Source organism: Camelina sativa, chromosome 8 (assembly GCF_000633955.1).
Source record: "Camelina sativa cultivar DH55 chromosome 8, Cs, whole genome shotgun sequence".
NCBI lineage: Eukaryota > Viridiplantae > Streptophyta > Magnoliopsida > Brassicales > Brassicaceae > Camelina > Camelina sativa.
In genome coordinates this window covers 20762225-20785472 of record NC_025692.1, presented here as the reverse complement: position 1 = coordinate 20785472, position 23248 = coordinate 20762225, and the positions used below count along the sequence as shown (strand labels likewise).

General features: G+C 34.0%; 2 protein-coding genes across 32 annotated transcripts; one reads left to right on the top strand and one right to left on the bottom strand.

Moving 5' to 3' along the window:
- On the top strand, positions 1372 to 4012 carry LOC104707687 (equilibrative nucleotide transporter 3-like). Its single transcript, XM_010424110.2, has 8 exons — positions 1372 to 1413; positions 1494 to 1598; positions 1704 to 1859; positions 1937 to 2080; positions 2174 to 2279; positions 2382 to 2554; positions 3035 to 3451; positions 3869 to 4012. The coding sequence occupies exons 1-8, from the start codon at positions 1372 to 1374 to the stop codon at positions 3980 to 3982; spliced, it is 1257 nt and encodes a 418-aa protein (XP_010422412.1). The 3' UTR covers positions 3983 to 4012.
- LOC104707685 (equilibrative nucleotide transporter 3-like) lies at positions 5834 to 22889 on the bottom strand. Of its 31 annotated transcripts, XM_019228565.1 has the most exons (46): positions 22616 to 22889; positions 22388 to 22534; positions 22235 to 22280; positions 22084 to 22118; positions 21617 to 21962; positions 21155 to 21532; positions 20402 to 21069; positions 20136 to 20307; positions 19969 to 20010; positions 19774 to 19866; positions 19605 to 19659; positions 19033 to 19160; positions 18757 to 18908; positions 18280 to 18493; positions 18096 to 18168; positions 17596 to 18010; positions 17461 to 17517; positions 16567 to 17159; positions 15598 to 15652; positions 15248 to 15366; positions 14916 to 15165; positions 14742 to 14775; positions 14322 to 14627; positions 13547 to 14235; positions 13225 to 13281; positions 13043 to 13120; positions 12875 to 12948; positions 12714 to 12773; positions 12333 to 12398; positions 12085 to 12205; positions 11868 to 11993; positions 11602 to 11699; positions 10438 to 11510; positions 10115 to 10174; positions 9828 to 10033; positions 9666 to 9750; positions 9036 to 9557; positions 8199 to 8203; positions 8053 to 8111; positions 7861 to 7965; positions 7597 to 7752; positions 7350 to 7493; positions 7152 to 7257; positions 6891 to 7063; positions 6365 to 6784; positions 5834 to 6158 (listed from the first exon to the last, which is right to left on the bottom strand). In XM_019228565.1, the coding sequence occupies exons 39-46, from the start codon at positions 8080 to 8082 to the stop codon at positions 6045 to 6047; spliced, it is 1248 nt and encodes a 415-aa protein (XP_019084110.1). In that variant the 5' UTR covers positions 8083 to 8111; positions 8199 to 8203; positions 9036 to 9557; positions 9666 to 9750; positions 9828 to 10033; positions 10115 to 10174; positions 10438 to 11510; positions 11602 to 11699; positions 11868 to 11993; positions 12085 to 12205; positions 12333 to 12398; positions 12714 to 12773; positions 12875 to 12948; positions 13043 to 13120; positions 13225 to 13281; positions 13547 to 14235; positions 14322 to 14627; positions 14742 to 14775; positions 14916 to 15165; positions 15248 to 15366; positions 15598 to 15652; positions 16567 to 17159; positions 17461 to 17517; positions 17596 to 18010; positions 18096 to 18168; positions 18280 to 18493; positions 18757 to 18908; positions 19033 to 19160; positions 19605 to 19659; positions 19774 to 19866; positions 19969 to 20010; positions 20136 to 20307; positions 20402 to 21069; positions 21155 to 21532; positions 21617 to 21962; positions 22084 to 22118; positions 22235 to 22280; positions 22388 to 22534; positions 22616 to 22889; the 3' UTR covers positions 5834 to 6044. The 31 variants fall into 31 exon arrangements, with proteins under 31 accessions (XP_019084110.1, XP_019084137.1, XP_019084121.1 ...); XM_019228592.1 differs by lacking the exons at positions 14322 to 14627; positions 14742 to 14775; positions 14916 to 15165; ... (12 more) ...; positions 20136 to 20307; positions 20402 to 21069 and having other exon boundaries at positions 13547 to 13906; positions 21424 to 21532; XM_019228576.1 differs by lacking the exons at positions 15248 to 15366; positions 15598 to 15652; positions 16567 to 17159; ... (15 more) ...; positions 22388 to 22534; positions 22616 to 22889 and having other exon boundaries at positions 13547 to 13747; positions 13856 to 13917; positions 14152 to 14235; positions 14916 to 15168.

Below are 23248 nucleotides of genomic sequence, written 5' to 3'. Positions count from 1 at the left end.
TTGACTCCACAAAATAATAATATATAATGTTTAACGATTTAAGATAACATATATATACTCAAAATTCGTACGTAATATATATTTTTATTCTTCAGCAAGGTTCTTGACGTCGGCACCAAAAAAAAAACAAAGAATGAAAACAAAATTCTTGACTTTATTCTATTTAATTACTCTAGCGACAGAAGAAAAAAATAATGACATTGAGCTGAGCTGGTCATTACGACAGACGATTACTACTAATCATTATTTCCGTTAAAGTTAATTAAAATTAATGTCTCTGTAGGTTGTTTTGTTGCGATTTAAATCTGGATGATGATTTAGGTCGAGTGAGTCGACGACTATATAGTAATAAATTGATAACGAAAAGAAGAAATTGACCAAGGAAAATGATAATTTTCATGGCGTCGCCGTTAGTAAGGTTTTGTTTATTTGGGGGATATGACAAGAAAATATTTACAATATATTATATTTTTTTCCTTTAACGTAAGCTAATATATCTTGTACTATGATAATAAATATACATATAAGCAAATTATGACACATCTTATTTTAGATTCGTAGCATTTTTTAAGGAGAAAAAGTACGTAAGAACTTGAGGATCCGATGAGGAAGTGTAGTAGACGTCCCCACCTGACCGGACCGTATGGGAATAATCTTGTATGGGACGATGTTAACTCAAACTTAATTAAACTACACTCGCAAAATTTTAGAGGGAGTGATTCGTCTGTGAAGTTCTCTATTGGATTGAATTACACTTTAACTACTTTCCCACATATTTTTATGAACACTTTGTCCCCATTAATTAATAATTATGTCTTCACCACCCGTGTACGTAAACTCACTTTCATTAATGAACTACACTAATGTAGTAATGTGTGGTGTTATTTGCATTTTCTACAATGTTTTCTCACATATCCGTTATAACACCGACATCAACCGTTGTCTTATTCTAGTCTAGCCAACGAAAACATGGAAACTTACAAGCTTTCGTTCTTTTTTCTTTTCCTCCAAAATGAATCATATAAGTACAATAAACAGCGTAATATTAACGATGTGACGTTCTAACACTTCTGAGTCTTGTATAGAATTCAAATTATTGTTGGTCTTATTATAACATTCTAACACTTCTCACTTCTCTTAGTCTTATTCTAACATTGTAACAATTTTTTCAAACTTCAAACCTATGCGGAAAAATTCAATAAATCAACAAACGCAATATTGACTCTCCAAAATCTCTTCTGCTAAGTTTCGGGTAAGTAGTATGTTCGTGCATATTATCTTGAAACGTCGTATTGTGTTCTATATATACACTCAGTTCACTAATATATAGCATTGTTTTGCGTTATCTGCAACTATTTGAGAAGAGTAACAATGGTGAGTGGTTGTGAGAATCAAGCTCCTGAAAAGCTTCAGGTTAGTTTCCACTAAACCATAACTCAGATCTAAACTCTTCACAATTTATTTCCTCAGATCCTTGTTTATGTCTCCAATAGGGAAAGTATCAAGCAATGGCTGTTTGCTATATTCTTGGAGTCGGAACTATCATTTCTTGGAACAGTATGCTCACAATTGGAGATTATTACTACTACGTTATTCCGGTTCTGTTTCGTTTTGGTTGATTTCAGATTCAAATTTGGTCTTTGAAACTTGATGTCTTGGTTATATCAAACTAAAGTTGAATTCTATATTTCCTGGTTCCATAGGATTACCATCCTTCAAGGGTACTCACAGTAGTATATCAACCTTTTGCACTAGGAACAATCATGATTTTCGCATACCGCGAATCAAAAATCAATACCCGAAAGCGTAACATGATCGGTTACATGCTATCCACAATATCCACATTCTTGCTCATCGCTGTAAGTTCAAGTCTCCTACATAAATCTTTAAAAAACGGATTCTGATTATGGGATATTGACTCTAAAATTCAAAACAGTTGGATTTGGCAACAAAAGGACACGGTGTGATGTTACCTTACATTGGTTTATGCGCAATTGTTGCGTTGTTTGGACTTGCGGACGCTACTGTACGCGGAGGAATGATGGGAGACTTATCATTCATGTGCCCTGAACTCATCCAGGTTTTATACCTTTTTACAAATTAGAGATATCGGTTTACTTTCTCTGGTTTGGATTAACCGGCGTAGGTTATATATCTGCTTGCTTCTTTCTAGTCATACATGGCCGGTTTGGATATATCTGGTGCTCTAACATCAGCAATTAGGCTAATCACTAAAGCAGCATTTGAGAAATCACATGATGGTCTACGAAAAGGAGCAAGTGAGTTAAAAAAATTTTGTCTTGAAGATCTCAAATCCGAAACTTGATAGCTTCAAGTGCTTAAACGCTTCAGTTCTTTCTTTTCTTCTTTCCTTTATGTAGTGATATTCTTAGCAACCGCAACATTCATAGAGTTTATATGCGTTATTCTATACGCGTATTTGTTCCCAAAACTTCCCATCATTAAGTACTACCGAAGTAAAGCTGCTTCTGAAGGATCAAAGACTGTTTCTGCTGATCTTGTTGCTGCTGGTATCCTCAACCAATCAGAATCGGTAACTTTAAGTCTTTAACAATCCTCCGTTAATCAGATCCTCAAGAATAAATATTTCCTTCATATATATATGGTATAATATCCTATATCAATTTTGGAGATGAATCAACACTAGTATGATTCAACACTAGTATAGAGCATATTAGTGTTTCCACTCACTAATGATGATTTTGAGGTAGAAATTAATCTTGACATAGTAACAGAGCTTAGTAAACTCAAAACGAGTATAAATTAATGATCCAAAAAGTAGTATTTGAACCAAGATAATGAACCAAAAAAACCATCATCTTAAGTGCATGGGCAGGTAAAAGTATCCTACATTGTACAACTATAATGAACCTTTTTCAAAACCAATTGGTTTATAAGTTGTAAGCTCACAATTCCTCACAAGTCACAAGATAATTTTCAAGAATCTTCTATTTCTCAATTTCCGTTTACTTTAAATTTTCTTTTTTTTTTGTTTCTTGGTTCTTCTATGCAGACTAATGATGATTCCAAGAATCAAAGGCTAAGCAATAAAGAGTTGTTGCTTCAAAACATAGACTATGCAATGAATCTATTCCTCCTCTACCTTTTGACATTATCCATTGTTCCCGGGTTTTTATATGAGAACACGGGACAACACGGACTAGGCACATGGTACGCGCTTGTTCTAATAGCGATGTACAACTGTTGGGATTTGGTTGGAAGGTATACACCGCTGGTGAAATGGCTCAAAATTGAGAATAGAAAAGGACTCACAATTGCCGTTTTGTTGCGTTTTTTCCTCATTCCGGCATTCTACTTCACTGCAAAATATGGTGATCAAGGATGGATGATTATGCTCATTTCTATTTTGGGACTGACTAATGGACATCTCAGTGTTTGCATTCTCACTATAGCTCCTAAAGGCTACAAGGTAACCTAACTTAACCTTTCCTAAAATAGAGATTGTTTATTTTCGTATAAGCAAACAAGACACTTTCATTGTTTGATAAGAAAACTTATTTTTTGTTTGAACCTTTATAAAAATTAATATTTATAAAATGAGGTTCCTCTTTTCTCCTTCTTGCGTTTTACGTTTGCATTTATATTTACTTATACAGTTACGAATTGTTTTGAGAAAAAGGTCCTAGAATGGTGGGTTTTTATTCAAAAATAAACACACTTATCCAATAAAGATGCAAAAGTTTTATGTTCTTTGCGACAAAATTAAAAGTTGTATTTTCTGAAAACTATATACGCTAGCACAATGTTTTTAAATACAAACACAATTATAAACAATCAACCTCTACATATTTGTTCTGATTTTGTTGTGGTGTGTGTTTTTGTGAAGGGTCCGGAGCAGAATGCGTTAGGGAATTTACTGGTAATGTTTCTGTTAGGAGGAGTATTTGCCGGAGTTGCCTTGGATTGGTTATGGCTTATTGGTAAGAAGAATGTCTTTTGAGTTATGAACAAGATTCTTGATCACATAAAAATAAACTAAATTATGAGCATTTCCATGTAACTGGAGATTATTATTATTATTTTGTCATTCCGCTCAAAAATCAATTTATATCCTGTAACTTGTAAGTGTCTTAAGTCGATCATGTTTTAAGTCTGTTTCTTCACCCGCAAGAGTATACTTATTGTGTTTCGGTAGCAGTACTACGAGGTCGAACTAAATTAAGGACCAAAAGTACATGTTGGGATCCTAGACCCTGGAAAACTAAAACCCTAATATTCAATTTGAAAACTACTCATAAATAGTAAAAAATATATATATATATATGATGAAAAACATCATTGAACTGGAATGAATTATTAAACTAGAGGGTTCAGTCTTATTATAAATTTTATTAATACTTGTGAGTCTTATTTTAACATTTTAGCATTTAACACGATCGAGTCTTATTCTAAAATTCTAATACGTCAAACCTTGAAGTTTTGCACTAATACTTGTGACTGTTTCTTTGAGATTGTGTTTTTATTTAGAGTAATTGCACTAAATGACCTTAAAAATTGATTAAATTAGGTGAATGACTATATATATTAATTTGTAAAAATCACAGGAATGTGTGTTAATTATATATAGCACATAATTTTGAAAGTAGGGGGAATAGTACACATTCGATGTGTTTTGACGAACAAGGCATTATTATAATCCCATGTTTAGTCATAGACTCATAATTATAAATTTATAACCTGATTTAAAGTCGTAACAGACATCAAGCAAGATGTATGAAGAAGACCTTTTTTTTTGTTCGACTCAACATGAAAATAAATAAATGTGTAGTAGTCGTTTTGTATTCTGTACGTAATTATTAATTTGAGTGAGAGTGATATGTGAACAACTGTTCTGGTTCTGGTAACATTGTCCTAATTAACTGTTCTTTTTTTTCGTTTTGATTGATTTCTAAGGTTTTCTGGAAACTTAACTAAACTTGCTATATAAATGTCTATTATATTAGGATAATTTTAAAAACATTTGTGAAGTGAAATAATATTTACGCTTTTTGTAAAACAAACTAGTGAACACAACACCATTATTTGTCAAAGGTCATCAATCTCTGTACGAATCTGCTCTAGTTGTTGTGTAACATTCCCTTTTGAGGAGAGTACAAAAGGGAATTTGTATTTATGATCCTAGAGATTTGCTTCGAATTCACTAAAGTAGGTAGAGCAACTTAAGGTTGGTGTCCTTAAAAGCCATAAAAAAAGGGACTAAACATATTACGACGTCGACGAAGTAGAGATGATCTCGTGTAGTACACACAAAGTTGGTGTTTCGCTGTAGTACACAAGAACACCGATCATTAGTACATTACACAAACTTGGATTATTCTAAATTCTGATTAAGAATCGTGTAACAATGTTTTTTATTCACACAAAATCTAAAGACATACTTATAAGTTCATTTGTTATAAGTCTTTTTTTTTTTTTTTTTTTTTTTTTTTNCTCATTCGTTATAAGTTTATAAACAAAATTAAATTTGGAACCTCAAAATCAGAGTACTATTCTAGTACGGTTTGTAAATAGTACACAGTAGTACAAACAAACATTGTACTGCTTTTAAACCAACACAAAGCATTGTAATGTCTTATAAAAATTATGTTTCTGTTCATTTCCAATGTGATCGGAAAGGCATGCAAGAAGATATATATTATTTTCCTGGGTTTGAACGAACATCATTGAGTGCAGCGTTGATGTGATTTCGTTTTATCTTTCTTTCATTCTATTATTGAATGGATTGTATTAAAGCAATTTACACCAGCGTTGCGCTCAATTATGTTTTTCTATTTTCAGGAAACACTTACAAAGTCATAAGGTATCTACTATGATCATCTCTTTCATGAGTTAAACCTTTTTATACATCTTCTACTTAGTTATATAATCTATAAAAACTACTATTACAAGCTTATATGATATAGTAGTAGTTAATATTTCAGTTAAAAACTAAATCCTTAATTAAGCAGGTACGTGATTAAGGTTTGTTATTCATTAGTTATTCCAGCTTTATACCTTGTAAATCAAAAGGCATTCTTCTTACCAATAATCCATAACCAATCCAAAGCGACTCCTGCGAATATCCCTCCTAACAGAAACATCGCCAGCAAGTTCCCTAACGCATTCTGCTCCGGACCCTTCACAAAAAAATCAAAACCCAAATTTTGTTTTTGTTACAAAACTAGAACAAATGTTAAGATTACTTGTCCTTAAAGCAAAGATTGTATTTGTTTATAATGTTAGATTACTTGTCCTAATCGCAAAGATTGTATTTGTTTATATTTGCGTTTAAATAATCAAAATCTTAAAATCTCTACTTAGGAAAAGGGTTGATATAGATTACCTTGTAGCCTTTAGGAGCTATAGTCATAATGCAAACAGTGAGATGTCCATTAGTCAATCCCAAAACAGAAACAAGCATAATCATCCATCCTTGATCACCATATTTTGCGGTGAAGTAGAACGCCGGAATGAGGAAATAACGAGATAAAACTGCGAAGTTGATCGCTTTTCTATTCTCAATCTTGAGACATTTCACCAGCGGCGTGTACCTCCCAACCAGATCCCAACAGTTGTACATTGCTACCAGGACAAGCGCGTACCAATCGCCTAGCCTATGTTTTCCAGTGTTCTCATATAAGAACCCGGGGAAAATGGATAATGTACATACGTAGGTGAGGAACAGACTCACTGCATAATCTATGTTTTGAAGCAACAGCTTTTTGTTGCTTAGCCTTTGATTCTTGGAATCATCATCATCAGTCTGCATGGAATCAAGAAGCCAATTAAGGCTGTTTAGGACTTAGGAGTGAAGAATATTTAAAAAAAAACGAAACAAAATTAAGAAAGATAAGATTCTCTGAAGTTACCAAATCTGATGGATTTTGGATACCAGCAGCAGCAAGATCAGCAGAAACAGTTTTGGAACCTTCAGAAGCAGCTTTTCTCCGGTAATACTTAACAATGGGGAATTTTGGGAACACATAGGCGTATAACATCACACAGAGTAACACTATGACTGTTGCGATTGCTAAGAATATCACTTCAGAATGAAATAAAAACAAACAAACTTATTAAACACTTTGATGATTGGAGTTAGTTTCTATCGGTTTTCAAAATTTTAAACTCACTTGCTCCTTTTCGTAGACCGTCGTTTGATTTCTCGAAAGCTGCTTTAGCCATTAGCCTTAGCGCTGATGTTAGCGCACCAGCTACAGCCATACCCCCCATGAATGACTACAAAGAAAGCAAGAAGATGTATATCATGCATGTAAACTTCGGTCAGTCTAAACCGAGATTTTTGAGTATGCTAAAATGTATAAATAAACCTGAACTAATTCAGGACACATCAATGATAAATCACCGATCATTCCTCCGTGAACGGTAGCATCCGCAAAGCCAAAAGAAGCAACGACTGCGCATAAACATATATATGGTCCGACTCCACCACGTCCTTTTGTTGTCAAATCCAACTGTTTTTTTTTTTTTTTTTTTTAAAGATTCTTGAGTCCATAATAAAAACTCAATTCCATAAGAAAGATTAATGTTACTATAAGACTTTTAAATTAAACTTACGACTATGAGCAAGAATGTGGATATTGTGAATAGGATGTAACCGGTCATGATACGTTTTCGAGTACTTATTTTCGATTCATGGTATGTGAAGGTCATGATTGTTGCAAACCCAATTGGTTGGTATACAAGTGTTAGTACCCTTGAAGGATGATAATCCTACAGAAAACATATATATTTTTAACTTAAAATATATAAAATTGATACCTTAAATTTAAAAACCAATTTCGAATCTGAGAATTAACCAAAACAAAACCAAAAACGAACCGGAAAAACTTGGTAGTAGTAATCAGCGATAGTGAGCATACTGTTCCAAGAAACGAGAGATCCGATTCCAAGAATACAACAAACAACCATTGCTTTATACTTCCCCTGTTTTTTTTTTTGAATTCATATATAAAACAAACTTATAAAACGATGAAAGATTTGATCTGTGTTTTGGGTTTTGTGGATACTTACCTGAAGATTCTCAGGAGTTTGATCCACCATAGTTACGGAGAGTTTATAATAAAGTAGCCCTGTTTCAGAATTCAAGAATTGGATCGATCATTACGATGTTTATACTATTTTTTATTTTTTCGGGAACAAAAGCTATGGGTACTTACTTGGACTTTAGCACACGAGGGTTTTGTGGAGTGGAGTCAACGAGTTTATTAAATTAATTACGAGCAGAACAAGATCATACAACATGCAGATGATTTAGTGAGTAAGATAACTACAGATTTTTAAGATTTGACGACAAATTTGAGAAGATAGAGAATAATAAGACTCCAAAGGTTGGCATACCCCAATTAATACCTAGGGATGTCAAATGGACTGTCTAGTTCCAAATGGATATGTCTAAATGGACATTTGTTTTATTAGACATTGATGGTCAAAATCAAAATAAAACCAAATATGACTAAACTAAATAAAATTATGACCAATTGGTCTGTCAGGAGAGTCCAATACATGAACACAATTACATAAAAAGTTGCATTACTAAACAATTTATAAGCTGAAACATGACACACTGAAAAAAATCCGTTTATAATAATAATAAAAAAAAATCTTTCAAAAAGAAAAAAAAACTCCTCTAAAACCGTAAAACAAACTATGATTCGAATTCTCGTTATGAAGTATTGAAGTTTTGAAGTTTTGTATGATTTTTAAAACACTTATAAATTGTAGTGTTTATTCAGTGTTTCATGATTTAACTAATTTGTACTGTTTATTCGTATTTTTTAAATACAATGTATAATGACTAATGATTCATTTTGTACCATTTTTTTTTAACCATTTGACCTTTTCAATTATATATCTACACGTAGAAATTATTTTTTTCTTAGAAGAAATTTAATTCCATAAATTCTTATTCCACTATTTTTTGTAAGAAACGCTTTAAAAAACCTGAAACTCAAAACAATAAAACGCAGGAAAAAAAAGGATTATGGATATTTTACCAGGTTTTTGAGATCTATAAGGTAGTGTGTCTCCAGAACTGCGAAGTACTCTTGCTACTGAAAAATGGGAGATTAGGGCTACGGGCTACCGAGGCGAGTAACTCTTAAGCAACCTGGAAGATATGAGTCATCTCAAAGACAACTTTTTAAATCAAAATATTTGATCAAGTTAGAAAGAAAAAAAAATGCAATTATTATCTCATCTATGTTATGTTCGTAGCCGACATGAATCATGCGAGCAGCATTTCATGTTGCTGCGCATCTCTGATCAGCTTTACCATATATTGACGCTGGAAACTTTCATAGAAGGGTTCAAACTTTCTTACAGTACAAGGATCATCAAGATCAAGTCACGTGGCACGCGCATCTTCATGACTTTAAAATCCGCATAAGGCGTATCAGGAATCAACATGACAACATCAACACTGATGTTGTATGTCGTAAACAAGTTCTTATGTGGAAAAGAAGACAGGTTCCTGCCGCTTTGTCCTCTGCATATATCACATGGCATTGACCATCCAACTGAAATGATAGTAAAAAACAAACCAAGGAGGTGAATTGTTTGTTACTATCAAGATGATATTCTCTAAAACCACCTAACTTACTTACTGGGTGACAAATGTATCTTACTGTTTTGTAGTATGCAACAAAAGCAGAGAACTTTCAAGCATTAACAGACCTCCATCCCGTAGAGTATGTATCTCTTATACAACCACTGAAGAAATAGAACATCTCGTCACAAGATAACAAACTCTTAATGACATTTAAATATAAAGAGGGAGAGCGGTGTACCATAAAGACCTCTCTGTCCTGACCCGCATAAACATGCTACTTGATGCAAATTGAAATCTGAAAGCAGGGGAGACATTTCTCTTCATAATTGTACTCAGTTGATCTTGGAGATATACTACAGCAATGAGCTGATATAAGACTTCTTGGTTTCGTCTTCTCCCATGTACTGGGGAACCTCCAGCTTGGGTATTGATGTTCTAGCAAAACTTGGAAAAAGACGAAATTAATAATTGGCAGTGAAAGGATATCCACGCTTTTTATAAAACTAACGAGTGAATACAACAGACCTTTCACTCAACTGATTATATTGATGGTGTCTCTACTTGTTGGACTAACTCTTTCTTTACCTGTAAGAAGTGGAGATCATAATCACTATACTGAAGACTAGATAATGTTTGACACATGGGAAATAGATTAACTTCATCAGTAAGAAACCAACATCTGGGATACAAAAAGAAAAGATTGTATCCATTTATGTGGTCATAATCAAAATTTGATTTTACAATCTTTAATCTCTTCTATGACACGTTATGATCCCAGCAGAGAATCTCACTCACCACCACATCAAAAGCAAGCTATCGGAGTATCGGGCTTTATATTCTATTTTTACCTTATAGACATGTCACCAACTTTTTCCAGTGTAACTAAGATGCTTCCATAACGCTCCCAATGTCAGCTGGTATTCATGGCTGCGTGAGATAAACATATGTAATTCACCCATAAGATAATAACTATGGAAAAGGTGTAATTACTAATATCTGGAAACTTGAGCAATGTCCACAAAAAGTGATCCATGCAGACCTGAGACCCCATGAACCTGAACAAGACTCAGAAGTGCATAAAACAGAGACAAACAAAGTCAATAGCACAAAAGTGACAATCCGACTAGGATTGTAAACCAAAGATAAGGTTATCTACTGATATAATTCGACTTTCACAAAACATATTAAGACAATTGTTTAACTCAATCACGATAGACTAAACAATGCATCTTCATCCCGTGTCAGAAAAAAAAATCAACAAAAAATTAATGTAAAGAAAAATAAAGAGGATGAGTTACCCTATGCTCCATTCCAGTTATAAGAACTTTCTTGGTACCTTTAAAGAAAAAAATAATCCACACACGGATTGACAATATAAAACATTTGATTCTGTACACTCTAATCCTTACATATCTCTCTAATAGTATGGAAGATCAAATGCTTTCTTCACATATCCAAATGTGAAACACAATCATCTATAACCTAAAATGGTAAAACAAATAAAAACAAAATCTTATTAGTCTAAAATTGGATTAAAAAAAATGGATAACATAAACCCATACTCAATCAGCATAATCTCATATTCTAATATAGGAATTAGAGAAGATATACTGCAGTGAGCTGATATAGTACTTAGTGGTGTTGTATTCTCAGAGTCCCCTATACTGCAAACCCTCAGCTTAGGGTATTGATGTTTCATCAAAACCTGGAAAAAGACGTATTAATAACTGACACTAAAAGAATATCTACACTTTATGCAAAACGTACAAGTGAATGATAACAAATATTTAAATCTACTGATTTATGTTGGTAGTGTCTCTTTCCTGGTTGATTTTTCTTCTCCAACCATTCTTCGAGGATCCTCTATCTCAGTATGAGTATTCTCTAGTTGGTTTGCTACGTTGAATACCTCTTTCTTTAGCTATAAGAAATAGGATAGATCATAACTCAAACCTGTGAGTTCATGGTACAACCTAAGATCTTAACATAGTGATCGGATTATATTGAGCTACCCTTTCAACCTCGAGGTCCTTCTCCATTGGTAATGCAGATATCACCTAAACAGGCTTCTCAACTCACTTTCCAGTTTGGCCAACTCTGTCTCCTAGTACTTTACCAAATTTTTATCAGTATATTAAAGAAAAACGTAAAGGAAATGAGGAAAACTAGTTTCAAATCTAAGCCAAAACTTCCATTAAGTAATTTTTTCAAACGAGACAACCATTGACAAGCTCCGTAACACATGATTAATTTTCAAAATAATCTTGAACCAGTTTACCATGTTAGATTGAAATTCCTTTATCTTTTTAAGATTGTTCAGCTCCACCGTAAGCGTCTCTAGTTCCTCCCCCTTCAGCTAATCCTATGTCTTTTCCTTTTTAATATTGATCTTGTCCAACATGGCCTGCATCTTCATCAGATCTTGATTAAGACCAGCAAATATAATGGTACATTAGCAAGTACTTCTCACCTGAGGAAAACTCAACTAATTTTACCTTTTGCAGAGTCAACAAGAAAGAGTCAAACTTCAGATCACCAACAGAAGAAAAGTGGAACAATATCATGCAACGCATAAAACGGGTGAAAGGTATCAGCGCCACCCTAAACAGATTCTTCCTGCTTGTGAAATGTCATCGGAACATCATTAATTCAGAAGATGGTGGTAAAAGTGCTGTATATAACATTGCTCTAAACAGTCAAGTAACAAATTTAGGATATACACAGGGAGATGTAAGTAACTTACATGACGCATATAAACAGGTTTATCTTCTTCTACCTATTCTTCAGTATACGAATTTTGTAAATTCTCCTGAAAACGTAAACCATATTAGTAATGAGAAGAAGCACCTCAAAATGTTGCATTGAATACACAAATATATATAAATAAGATTTATGAAATCAAATTATTGGTAACTATATAAAAATGCGTTTACAAATCCTAACCTTGTCGAAGCAGGCAAAAACACATCAATTCACTGAATCAACCAGAGAATAATCAAATAAAGAATTGATTGCAAAGACACAGTGGGTGTAATTATTACAAGACATGTTTTCAAGGTACGTTCCAATTAGAAGCACTAGTGTTGTTATTGTGATGAAAACTACATATATACTAGACACTTACAACTTGGCTTGATCGGAGGCTCAAATTTATCAAACTTGGCTTGGCTTCAAACTTATCAACCTGTAAAAACCGTCAAACAACTCTATGGAAAATATGTTTGTTTTTGTTCTTAAGCATATGAAGACAAGTGAAACATGGGGGACAAAAGGATAATCACAAACCTGGTCTGAGAGCATTCATACGAATTCACAAAGCTTTCTATCTCTTATCACCTGATCATAATTGGTAAATGAGCCTATCACAAAAAGTAGACCGAATGAGGGCATTTCAAAGAGCAGATCACACACAAAATCGTAGGTCTCAAATGGAAAAAAATAGTACGTAATCACCTAAAGAGTGACTTTTTAAAGAGTTTGGCAGGTAACGCTACAGCCAGGGAGTTTTTTTAGATAATCTCATATTCCCTGCTACAAGTTAGATTTCAGTTGATAAAGGATTTTATCAGAAAAGCTTCCGAAAACTTGATACTCAAAAACAGAGAACGCAAGAAAAGAAGTATACGAGACTTTACTATGTTATTGAGGTCTTTAGATAGTCATGTGATATGTCTCCAGAACTGCAGTGTATTCTTGCCAATGAAAAATTGGAGTTCAGGGCAATCAAATAGAAAAGCTTGATAACATATATAAGAAAGAAAAATTATATGTATCTTATCAAGAATCATTCTCATACCATATAAGAATCACATTGCTTTTACCATTCAACTGAAATGACAATGAAAACTAACCAAGGAGGTGAGTTTCTCAAAAACTATCTCTTTTGCGTGACAAATGATGTTTTTATTTTGCAGCAAGAACCAAAAGTAGAAAACAAAAGAGTTTAAACTGGAGTACCTTTAGCGAAATTTGCCCCTTCTCAGTGTTGATCTTTACTTCGTTTTAATTCTCCATACATCACCACAATTGTTACTATGCAGGTGATATTCTCTGAAACCACCTAACTGCGTGACACATGTATCTTACTGTTTTGTAGTATGGAAAAAAGCAGAGAACTTTTAAGCACTAATAGACCTTCATCCTGTAGAGTGTGTATCTCTGATCATGAACAAAAATTAACTCCTCCAAAATTATACAGTCTCATCTGTAAGTGGCAACAAACAGAGACAGAGATGACACTATTTGAAAAGAATTAAGAAAACACACCTTTAATTTGTTAGTAGAACAGTGAGCGGCAATCTTTGTATCTCTTAGGACCTGATACATAACTTATAACAACAAAGCCGTTTGTTAACTAATGAACCGTATATTACTTCTACTCATATATGTACTTCAAAGAGGCATAACTTTCTCTATCACCTTTATAAAATGTCACAAGTTCTCGTTTTCTCATCACAAGATAATAAATGAGCATGTTCATAGACGGCATAGAAGGCATTTCAAAGAGCAAACACACATAATCTCTGATCAGTTTTACCATATAATGACGCAGGAATCCTTACTTTTGAGAAACTTTTATGGAAGGGTTCGACCTTTCTTAAAGCAGAAGGATCATCAAGATAAGGTTTGGCTATATGTTCACCAGCCTGTCAAGATAACAATGGATGGGTTAGTCAATTTCTACAAAACTTAGGAAACGGAATTTTTGATTAGCAACAGAGAAAATTATCACCTTCATTGAAGTGAATAACTCTTGAGGTGAAAGAAAGTGGCACGCATCTTCATAGCCTCAACTTCCGCATAAGGCGTCTCAGCATCAATACAATACTGCTGTTGCATGTAGTGAACAAGTTCTTCTGTCAAAGAGAAGACATGTTCCAGCCGCTTTGTCCTCCAAATATATCACATGACATTTACCATCCAAGGTGGTGATATTCTAAAAATTTTAACGGCGTGAGATATGTATTTTTCTGTTCTGTAGCATAGAACAAAAGCAGAGAGACTTCATTTAGCAACAGACCTCCATCATGGTAAACAACTTCATCATCATTATCACCACCACATGAAAAGAGCATAACAAACCAGCTAGAGATCAATCCAAGTATATTATTTGCACATATATATAACTAAACTTTGATACTAGATGCCTAACCGTATATTTACTTCCTGCAGTATTCAAAGACACACTTGGGGATGCACAAGAGGTATACGTTGAAATTGACAGAGAGAAAAAGAAAGCCAAAAATCAGTTACTAAAGACAATAAAATAGGCTAACACTACAAGCAAGACAAGATCCATCCAGTAATACAAAGAGAAAAAGCGTACCCGAAACAAATGGAAACACAAACACTTGGATCTTACTCACGACTACGAACCAGCTGCTGACAAAAAAATGGGAAAAGAACAAATAATCATAATCAGCACAAAGTTTTGTGACAAACAAGAGAAAGTTTTAATTGAAAAAAAAATTGTTTTGTTACTTATCTCCTTGGTTACTTATCTCCAGGGCTTAGTGGTTTTGTGTTCTCCCATCTACTGGGAAACCTCAAGCTTGAGTATTGATGTTCTAGCAAAACTTGGAAAAGGTCGAAATTAATAAATGGCAGTGAAAGGATATCCATGCTTTCTGTAAAACTAACAAGTGAATATAAACAGACCTTTAACTCTACTGATTATATTGATGGTGTCTCTTCTTCATTTTGTTTTTCATCTCCAACTTTTCGTCAAAGATCCTCAATCTCGTACAAGCTCTACTTGTTGGACTAGCTTTCTTTACCTGTAAGAAGTGGAGATCAGAACTCAAACCTCCGCCATCCTTTCAATTAAGAGTCACTATACTGAAGACCAGATAATGTCTGACACATGGGAAATATATAAACTTCATCAGTTAGAAACCAACATCTGGGATACAAAAAGAAAATATTGTCTTCATCTAACAATTATTTACTAATCTGAGTATGTGGTCATAATCAAAATTTGATTTTTTACAATCTTTAATCTCACTCACCACCACATCAAAAGCAAGCTATCATAAGACTCCCATAGTCAGCTGGTATTCATGGCTGCATGAGATAAACATATGTAATTCACCCATAAGATAATAACTATGGAAAAAATATTTGTAATTACTAATATCTGGAAACATGAGCAGTGTCCACAAAAAGTGATCTATGCAGACCTCATGAACAGAAGTGCAGAAAACAGAGACAAACTAAGTCAATAGCAAAGTAACAATCCGAATAGGAGTGTAAACCAAAGATAAGGTTATCTACTGATAAAATTCAACTTTCACAAAACATATTAAGAAAATTGATTTACTCAATCATGATAGACTAAACAATGCATCTTCATCCCGTGTCAGAAAACAAATCAACAAAAAATTAATGTAAAATAAAGTAAAGAGCATGAGTACCCCTATGTTCTATTCCAGATATAAGCACTTTCTTGATATCTTTAAAGAAAAATAAATAATCCACAGACGGATTGACAATATAAAACATTTGATTATATACACTCTAATCCTTACATATCTCTCTAATAATATGATCAGATGTTTTCTTCACATATCCAAGTGTGCAACACGTCTTTTTAAAGTGGATGCGCTGACTACATTTTCTAGCATGCTCCAAAAGTTAGAGAGCTTGTAGTGTCAATTATTTCAAACAAACACAATCATCTATCACCTAAAATGGTAAAACAAATAAAAACAAAATCTTATCAGTTTGAAATTGGATAAAATAGACCAAGAAACAAATCAGCATAATCTCAACCCACTTTCCAGTTTGGCCAACTCCCTCTGCAATTACTTTACCAAACTTTTATCAGTATATTAAGGACAAACGTAAAGGAAATGAGGAAAACTAGTTTAAAATCTAAGCCGAAACTTCCATCAAGTAATTTGTTCAAACAAGACAACAACCATTGACAAACTCTGTAACACATGATTAATTTTCAAAATAATCTTGAACCAGTTTACCATGTTAGGTTGGAATTCCTTTATCTTTTTAAGATTGGTCAGCTCCACCTTAAGCGTCTCTAGTTCCTCCCCCTTCAGTTAATCCTCTGTCTTTTCCTTTTTAATATTCATCTTGTCCAACTTGGCCTGCATCTTCATCAGATCTTGGTTCAGACCAGCGAAAATAATAATACGTAATCAAGTACTTCTCACCTGAGGAAAACTCAATTAACTTTCCCTTTAGCAGAGTCAACAAGAAAGAGTCAAACTTCAGATCACCAACAGAAAAAAAGCAGAACACTACAAAGCAACTGATAGGAAAGTGGAACAATATATCATGCAACGCATAAAATGGGTGAAAGGTATCAGCACCACCCTAAACATCATTCTTTCTGCTTGTGAAAGTAACACTGCTGCATATACCATTGATCTAAACAGTCAAGTGACAAAAATAGGATATACACTGGGAGATATAAGTAACTTACATGATGCATATGAACAGGTTTATGCTTCTTCTACCTAGCATCATTCCATAGAACTTCAGTAACAAGGCCAAAAAGAATGACTAACTGATCCCTGGCTTTTTCTTTAGTATACTACTTTCGTAAATTCTCCTGAAAACGTAGACCATATCAGTAATGAGAAGAAGCACCTCAAAATGTTGCATTGAATACACAAATGTATATAAAAAAGATTTATGAAAATAAATTACTGGTAACTATATAAAAATGCGTTTACAAATCCTAACCTTGTGGAAGCAGGCAAACACATCAATTCACTGAATCAACTAGAGAATAATCAAATACAGAATTGATTGCAAAGACACAGTGGATGCTTTTATTACAAGATATTTTTTCGAGGTACATGCCAATTAGAAGCACTAGTGTTGCTATTGTGATGAAAGATGACACTTACAACTTGGCTTGATCGGAGGCTTGAATTTATCAAACCTGTAAAAACCGTCGAACAACTCTATGGAAAATATGTTTGTTTTTGTTCTTAAGCATATGAAGACAAGTGAAACATGGTGACAGAAGGATAATCACAAACCTGGTCTGAGAGCATTCATAAGAATTCACAAACCTTTCTCTTTCTTATCACCTGATCATAGTTGATAAATGAGCCTATTACAAAAAGTGGACCGACAAGAAGGCATTTCAGAGCAGACACACAGAATTGTAGGTCTCAAATGGAAGAAATAGTACGTAATCACCTAAATAATGACTTTTTAAAGAGTTTTGCAGGTAACGATACAGCCATGGAGTTTTTTAGAGAATCACATATTCCCTAATACAAGTTAGATTTCAGCTGATAAAGGATTTTATAAGAAAAGCTTCTATAAACTGATACTCAAAAACAGAGAACGCAAGAAAAGAAGAGGGATTACAAATAGTATACGAGACTTTACTATGTTATTGAGGTTTTTAGATAGTCATGTGACATGTCCCCAGAACTGCAAAGTATTCTTGCCAATGAAAAATGGGAGTTCAGGGCAATCAAATAGAAAAGCTTGATAACATATACATATAAGAAAGAAAAATTATTTGTACCTCATCAAGAATCATTCTCATACCATGCAAGAATCACATTGCTTTTACCATTCAACTGAAAGGATAATGAAAACTAACCAAGGAAGTGAGATTCTCAAAAACCATCTCTTTCCGTGACAAATGAAGTTTTTTTTTTTGCAGCAAGAACCAAAAGCAGAAAACAAAAGAGTTTAAATTGGAGTACCTTTGGCGAAATTTGCCCCCTCTCAGTGTTGATCTTTACTTCGTATTAATTCTCCTTACATCCCCACAATTGTTACTATGCCGGTGATATTCTCTAAGACTACCTAACTGCGTGACACTTGTATTTGTAGTACGGAAAAAAGCAGGGAACTTTTAAGCACTAATAGACCTTCACCATGTAGAGTGTGTATCTCTGATCATGAACAAAAAAACTCCTGCAAAATTATACAGCCTCATCTGTAAGTGGCAACAAACAGAGACAGAGATGACATTATTTGAAATAGAATTAAGAAGATAGATATTTAATTTGTTAGTAGAACAGAGAGCGGCAATCTTTGTATCTCTTAGGACCTGATAACTTGTAACAACAAAGCTGTTTGTTAACTATTGAACCGTATATTACTTCTACTCATATATGTACTTCAAAGAAGCATAACTTTCTTTATCACCTTTTTAAAACGCCATAACCGTATTTTACCTTTAGCAGAGTCAACAAGAAAGAGTCAAACTTCAGAATCACCAACAGAAGAAAAGCAGAACACTTCAAAGCAACTGACAGGAAAGTGGAACAATATCATGCAACGCATAAAACGGGTGAAAGGTATCAGCACCACCCTAAACAGATTCTTCCTGCTTGTGAAATGTCAACGAAACATCATTAATTCAGAATATGGTAACACTGCTGCATATAACATTGCTCTAAAGAGTCAAGTAACAAATATAAGATATACATTGGGAGATGTAAGTAACTTACATGACGCATATGAACAGGTTTATAATTCTTCTACCTAGCATCATTCCATAGAACTTCAATATCACGAACATAAGGAATGACTAAATGACCCTGGCTTTTTCTTTAGTATACTACTTTTGTAAATTCTCCTGAAAACGTAGACCAAATCAGTAATGAGAAGAAGCACCTCAAAATGTTGCATTGAATACACAAATGTATATAAACAAGATTTATGAATCAAATTATTGGTTAATATATAAAATGCGTTTACAAATCCTAACCCATCGAAGCAAGCAAACACATCAATTCTGAATTCACTGAATCAACCAGAGAATAATCAAATAAAGAATTAATTGCAAAGACACAGTGGATTTAATTATTACAAGACATTTTTTCAAGGTACATGCCAATTAGAAGCACTAGAGTTGTTATTGTGATGAAAAAAAAACTTATATACCAGACACTTACAACTTGGCTTCAAACCTATCAACTGAAAAAAATCGTCGAACAAGTCTATGGAAATAATGTTAGTTTTTGTTTTAAGCATATGATCAAGGCAAGAAAAACATGGTGACAGAAGGATAATCACAAACCTGTTCTGAGAGCATTCATACGAATTCAAAAAGCTACCTCTCGCTCTCTTATCACCTGATCATAATTGATAAATGAGCCTATCACAAAAAGTGGACCGAAAAGAAGGCATTTCAAAGAGCAGACACACAGAATCGTAGGTCTCAAATGGAAGAAGTAGTACGTAATCACCTAAAGAGTGAATTTTTAAAGAGTTTTGCAGGTAACGCTACAGCCAGGGAGTGTTTTTAAGAGAATCCCATATTCCCTATAGTTAGATTTCATCTGATAAAAGGTTTTATAAGAAAAGCTTCCGAAAACTTGATACATAAAAACAGAGAACACAGGAAAGGAAGAGGGATTGCAAATAAGTATAAGAGGCATTACTATGCTATTGATGTCTTTAGATGACTAGTCATGTCTCCAGAACTGCAAAGTATTATTGCCAATGAAAAATGGGAGTTCAGGGCAATTAAGTAAGTGTTGAACAGTCTCAGCATTTAATATTCTAATAGAAAAGCTTGATAACATAAAGAAAGAAAAATAAAGTGTACCTCATTAAGCTTGAACAGTCTCAGCATTTAATGTTGTAGCACCTGATATGATTTACCAGAAATTTCAGTTGAAAGTCCTTAGCCCTTATCTTGGGAAGCTTCCATGGAAAGGTTTGACCTTTCTTACAGCAGAAGGATCATCAAGATCAAGCTTAAATAAATGTTCACAAACCTGACAAGATAATAAAGGATGGACTTACAAAACTGTAGAAACCCAATTTTTGATTTGCAATAATAGAGCGGTCTACGAGTTTACGAGTGTTTACCATGTTCTTGAGATAGGTAGTCGTGTCACTATAACTGCGAAGTACTCTTGCCACTGAAAAACCGGAGTTTAGGGCTACCGAGGCGAGTAAGTAACTCTTAAACAACCTGGAAGATATCATTCATCTCAAAGTCAACTTTTCTGATCGAAAAATTTGAACAAGTTACAGAAAGAAAAAATTGTGATTATCTCATCTATGTTATGTTCATAGCCTGTCAAGAAAATAATGGATGGGTTAAACTTCTACAAAACGTAGGAAAGTAATTTTTGATTAGCAACGCAGCGATTTTTCACTTTCATGACTTGTCTTTCAGGAGTTTTGAAATGGAAAACTCTTGAGACAGGTGAAAGAAAGTGGCATAGCGCATCTTCATGACCTCTGCATAAGGCGTATCAGCATCAACACTGTTATTTTCTGGAGTAAAAAAGTTCCTGCCGCTTTGTCCTCTGCATATATCCCATGACATTGACCATCCAAATGAAATGATAGAAAATCCAACCAAAGAGGTGAATTGTTGTTACTATGCAGGTGATATTCTATAAAACCATCTAACAGCATGACACTTGTCTTACAGTTTTGTAGTATGGAACAAAAGCAGAGAACTTTCAAGCACTAATAGACCTCTATCCTGTAGAGTGTGTATATCTGATCATAAACAAAAATAACTCCTGCAAAAATATACAGCCTCATCTGTAAGTGGCAACAAACAGAGACAGAGATGACATTATTTGAAATAGAATTAAGAAGATACACCTTTAATTTGTTAATAGAACAGTGAGCGGCAATCTTTGTATCTCTTAGGACCTGATAACTTGTAACAACAAAGCTGTTTGTTAACTATTGAACCGTATATTACTTCTACTCATATATGTACTTCAAAGAGGCATAACTTTCTCTATCACCTATATAAAACGTCACAAGTTCTCGTTTTCTCATCACAAGATAATAAATGAGCATGTCATCGTGGATGGCATAGAAGGCATTTCAAAGAGCAAACACACGTAATCTCTGATCAGTTTTACCATATAATGACGTTGGAATCCCTAATCTTGAGAAACTTCCATGGAAGGGTTCGACTTTTCTTACAGCAGAAGGATCATCAAGATAAGGCTTGGATATATGTTCACCAGCCTGTCAAGAAAACAATGGATGATTAGTCAATTTCTAAAAAACGTAGGAAACGGAATTTTGTTTAGCAACAAAGAAAATTTTCACCTTCATGGACATGGTTGTCCTTCATAAGCTTGAGGTGAAAGAAAGTGGCACGCATCTTCATAGCCTCAACTTCCGCATAAGGCGTCTCAGCATCAATACTGCTGTTGCATGTAGTGAACAAGTTCTTCTGTCAAAGAGAAGACATGTCCCAGCCGCTTTGTCCTCCAAATATATCACATGACATTTACCATCCAAGGTGGTGATATTCTAAAAATTTGGTTACTATGCAGGTGGGATTCTTTACAATACCATTTTAACGGCGTGAGATATGTATCTTTCTGTTCGGTAGCATGGAACAAAAGCAGAGAGCCTTCATGTATCAACAGACCTCCATCATGGTCAACAGCTTCATCATCATTATCACCACCACATGAAAAGAGCATAACAAACCAGTTAGAGATCAATCCAAGTATATTATTTGGAACATATATATATATATAACTAAACTTTGATACTAGATGCCTAACCGTATATTTTACTTCCTGCAGTATTCAAAGATACACTTGGGGATGCACAAGAGGTATATGTTGAAATTGACAGAGAGAAAAAGTAAGCCACAAATCAATTACTAAATACAATAAAAATAGGCTAACACCACAAGCAAGACAGGGTCCATACTCACGAGTCACGACTACGAATTAGGCCAATCAGCTGCTGAAAAAAACTGGGAAAACAACGAATAATCATAATCAAAATCAAGTTTTGTGACAAACAAGAGATATAAAGTTTTAATTGAAAAAAAAAAAAAAAAAAAAAAAGTTGGTTTGTTACTTATCTCCTTGGTTACTTGATTCAGCGAATTCAAGATTTCAACAAAGTAACTCTCATCCTCTGAAGATCATCATTAACACTCAAATTCGAACCAATAGCATCTTCGTTGAAGTTATCCCCACGGCAATTTCACTCCCGCGAATTGACCTTAAAACTCAATTGCTCAGTATAGTATACAAATTCCAGAGATCTCTTTAATCAATATTGAAGTAATCAGATCCCAGTTACCTTAACGACGGGGACTAAAGCCTCCGAAGATCTAGAGAAGAACCCTCACGAGTATTGTTACCGTTTGAATTTTTTGGAATTCGGCTCCTCCACCAATCTAGCATCTCCGGCGAACACAACCGAGGCTTTCTCCTTCTTCGATCCTCCTCACGAACCCTCCTTGAACAATTCCTCCGTCCTTATTCGTTCTTCATCTTCTCCGGCATACGATCGCTAATTCTTTTTGTATTCACCAAAAAAAAAAATCGCTAATTCTTTTTGTTATGACCGTTTTCATTGTTTTAGAAGAGTGTTTTTGTTCAATTAAAGCAAACCAATCATTAAAAGAAACCTAATTTAAAATTGACTTTTTATGACCGTTTCCTTTTTTTCTTTTATGACCGTTTGAAGATTGTATCTTCCCATTCCATTAAACCAAACCAATCGTACGAAAACCAAATTCAGAACTGATTCTTTTGGTTCAATATTTCTTTGGTTATGGTTTAACCGAGTCAAACAAAACTAAACATCGTTTAGATTAAATCATCATGTTTTTTTACTAAAACATTTTGTTTAAATAATTTATTTGCAATTTGTAATAATAATATATAGGCCCTGTTCGGAAGGTTAGTCGCTGCGACAACGACTGTTTTT